The 4,142-nt window shown below is 41.4% G+C and overlaps 1 protein-coding gene across 1 annotated transcript in view; it reads right to left on the bottom strand.

Moving 5' to 3' along the window:
- CTNNBIP1 (catenin beta interacting protein 1) overlaps positions 1-4,142 on the bottom strand; it is a 49,639-nt gene that overhangs the window by 37,163 nt on the left and 8,334 nt on the right. The window contains exon 3 of the mRNA XM_019511769.1: positions 3,512-3,602. Within this exon, the coding sequence (XP_019367314.1) occupies positions 3,512-3,602 (91 nt within the window). The remainder of the gene's footprint in view (positions 1-3,511; positions 3,603-4,142) is intronic.

The raw sequence follows: 4,142 nt of genomic DNA, 5'->3' as shown, positions 1-4,142 counted from the left end.
ACCCTCCATGGACAAGTCACTCAGAATACTTCTACATAGAGACTGTACAGAGGCATAACCGGTTAGGGAGATAAAGCAGAGAAGTCTCACTTGTACAAGGCTAGGTCTCTTCAGCCGTATTCAGTTAAGAAATATTACATCAGCTTCCTAAAGTTTTTGAAAAAAAATGCATTTTTGCTTGACAGGCAGAAAAGTTTAGTTGCTCTTGGCCAAGCTGCACAAATATTTCCTATGATTATTTGCATCAGTCTCCCAGGAGAGCAAAGAATGATCATGAAAATTTAAACTGAAGGGTAAGCCTGTGCATGCTGCAAGTAGAATCGTTTTCTAAATGACTTGCACTTTTTTTAAAACCCATGCTCAGCTTCGTTCTCAGCTCTTTAAACAGTTTCCCCATTAATCTCAAAAACTCATATGAATCTGAGAGGGTACGACGCACATCCGAAGGGAAAAAAGGAAGCCAGATAAAAGACAAATGTAGAAATTAGGATCTCTAAATTAAAACTGTACCAGATAATTGTTTACCATGAAGATGTAAGAAATGACCAAGCCCTGCTTCATTTCTATCACATGAGTACCCAAAAAATAAAACAAATCTGATGATCCAAAGTAGATCACACAATGCATTACCTGATAAAAACAGCGTAAGAAATAGTTTATAGCAGGGGCAGGCAACCCCCGGCACAGGTACCAGAGCGTGGCATGTGAAAGCGTTTTGCTTGGTACACGTGCCTCGGAGTAGACGGCAGGGAAGGGGATGGGACTGCACTGCCACATCAACCATCAGGCCCCTCCTGGCTCCTCCGCCATCCGCCCCTGGCACACCAACATCTTACAAGTTGAGGTTGTGGGTGTTTTTGGCACTCTGCCCAAAAACGCTGCTGACCCTTGGTTCACAGGGTACCAAAGCAAACCTGGAAATTTTGTGGCAATGCACCCCTCTCCAACAACGTCATATCTTAAAGTTCTTGCTGGATGCATAGTGAGAGTGTAGCATAAGCTATAAACTTTCATTGAATCATTATGCACTATGGGCATTAAACAACTCCAACCATGAAGTTATTTCATGGATTGTCACACCGATTTGGGCCCTATTTATGCTCCAGTAAGGTCTTGCTACACAAGGTAGAGAAATATAATATGAAACCTCAGATGAGCGTAAATCCCTCATATGGCTCTGCTTTAACTTCAGCCTGGTTCTCCTAGTGCTGAACTACTGTCAGTGTAAGAGTCCATTAGGCTGACATGCCATTCCTTGTACACATTTGGGTTAAATGAGATAAGAGGGGGTGGGAGGAATGTGATGCCAGTTTATTCTGTGTTAGTTCTTGCTTCAGAGCAATCAAACAGCTGCCTGCAGGTGTATTAATTAAAACATCACAAGCAGTAGGAATCCACTGCATGATTAGGAATTTATCTTCACCTTTCCCTCTTTTATTTTCTGTTACAACATGCCCAAACAGAGAGAATACAGAGAAAACACACGCCTCGCAGCTCATGCTCTTTTCTAAATACGAGGTTATACATAGTCAGTTAGTTAACAAGTCAAAATATTAAAATTATTCATCTTACCATTGGACCTGTTAAAGCATTATTCACACAAAAATAATGAAAAATTAACAGGTATTACCAAAATAGAGGCCTTAGCCTCATTGTATAAAGCCCATCTCAGACAACTCACTTACAATGATACAGCTTAGGTTACCAACATTGAAAGGGCAATTTGCTTTTCACCACTGTTTGATTCCAGTCAGCCAGGTTCCCCCTAGCCCCCTCAAACAAAGGTAGCTCCATGAGCTATTCCCATTCATAGCGAGCTTTTTTTTTTTTTGGTGACTACCCATTATTTTTTTTATTTTTTTTTTGGTGACTAACTATAAGGCTATTATGGGCCTTAACTGCTTGGCACACTTTACCTTAATGGATTAATATTTTTTGCAAAACCATTACCACCCGAGAAATCTGTCCATAGTGACCTTGAGAAAAGTAAAATGGTCAATGAGAGAAGGCAACTCATTACGTGCTTGCACGTCTTTAAGAACAGCAGTGAACAGAGGAGTAGAGCTACCTTCTGCCAGGAAACTTACCCCTTCTCCCTTTCCAGAAAGGCACATTACACTTTGTGCACTCTGACACCTACAACCTAGAACACGAGCATATGAGAGAACTACTGCAAGGTACAGATCCAGGACTTTCCATGCAGTCACTCCTTTGCAACAGCCCAATGCACTTAACCAAATGGTAAATCCCTAGGAGCTACATTCTTTCATCGAAGGGAAAGTTATGCTGCATTTACCAGTGGTGAGAATGTGCACACGGACCAGCTGCTGCAGAACGGCTGAGACAAGCTAACTAGCGAGTGAATTTAGTCTCACAGTGACTTGTCCATGTGCACGTATCAATAACCAAAGATTTTCTTGGTGATAAAGACAGTGACAAAAAACCAGCTCACCATCTGCCCAAGCAGATGAGCTACACTACAGGAGGTAAATGAAGTTTGAGTGGTAAACACTATTTACATGCCTGAACTTCAACTGTCATTAAGGGTTTGAAGGGACTGCAGGAGTGACCTTATACAAACAAACAATCAGGCCCTACTCAGTTACAGTAAGGTACCGGGAAGTTATATGCATGAAGTCAGTTGACAGAATTTGGCCTTCAGTATTTCAAGCAGTGATGATGATGAGCCATGCTGTTTGACAAAGCACATGCTGTCCTAACGGATTCTACGTACTTCTATAATCTACTCCACCCACCACTGAAATGCAACCACAGTAAAGCTCATCCCCAGTTTAGGTGAAGACATGAACTGTGTACGTTTCCTCTTCACAAGAAGGAACTAGGTGAAATGTTATTCACTAAATATTGGAACATAAAATTATTTTACACTCAGCATCTTGCCCAATTGGCAGAAGGCAAGCAAATCCATCCTGAAAAGAAGACCAAGACCAACTTCATAACAAGTAAGCCGAATATAGAGGATCTCTCCATCCTACCAAATATCATTCACCTTTCTCTTTTAAGCCTAAAAGACATGCCAAAGGATTATACAATTCCAGTTTTCTATGGATAAGGCACTGCCAAAGTTCAGATCAATTTGAAGAAGGGACAGTATCTTGAGTCCAAGCTGAATGACATTCTTCAGCCACCGAGAGAAAGACCTGCAAAATTACCTTCTTTTTCTTCTGGCCGGATCTTTGCACTTGTCAAATTTTTTTTTTTTGGTAAAGATACACATGCAACAAGAGTGTCTTACAGACAGACAGAGTCAAATTAAATTTTGATAATTTAAAAAGTAAATTAAAACTACTTCTGACAGTACATCTTTGCCAAATCACTTTGCCAGTATCTCCAGTTTTTACAGTCATTTTCCTTTTAAAAAGATGTTCTCCTTACCCATATTGCTGGTTGAAAGACTCCTGCAGATTGGGAAAACTGATTATACAGGAACAAATGTATAAGCCAGAGGTACTAGGCAGTCACTCCCTTCTCACCCTGCCATGGTACTTACCCTGATCAATAGAGTGTTGAGGAAGTTGGCTAAGTTGGCTATTCACTACACCTGCATACGTCCGTAAGAACTCCTCTTCACTGGCAGTCAACTGGAAATGTGAACAAATGCATCAGCATAAAGAGACCATTGCCTACCAAGAAATATCACTATCACCTACTCATCTACCCAGGTACAATTAACTCACTTTAAGTGTTTAGCTCCAGCTTCCCCAACTCTTCTTCTGCTACCATCCACTTACAAATTTTAAGGCTCCTCACTTCATAAACAGGGAATACTTATCCCTCCAAACCACAGTCATTTTAAAAGTGTGCTATCATAAGGTTGGATAGAATGACTTCCCCTTTCCTCTGTGTCCATATCAAATCCTTAAGATTCATGCAAACTTAAATGAGGTTAAGCGCAAGATACAGCCAGGAATGTTTTCTGGCCTTCTAACAGACTCCATGGTTGCTGACAACATGCAAGAAAGAGAGGCTAGTTTGACTCTCAGAATCAAAGAATCAATGAGTGGGAAGGGACCTAGACAGACTGTCGAGTCCGACCCCCTGCCACGGGCAGGAAGGAGCACTGGGGGTGGCAGGCGTCATAAGACCCCAGCCAGGTGCCTATCCAGTCTCCTCTTGAAGAT

Source organism: Gavialis gangeticus, unplaced genomic scaffold, assembly GCF_001723915.1.
Source record: "Gavialis gangeticus isolate Ggan-Ray unplaced genomic scaffold, GavGan_comp1, whole genome shotgun sequence".
Lineage (NCBI taxonomy): Eukaryota > Metazoa > Chordata > Crocodylia > Gavialidae > Gavialis > Gavialis gangeticus.
This window is presented reverse-complemented; position numbering and strand designations above follow the sequence as displayed.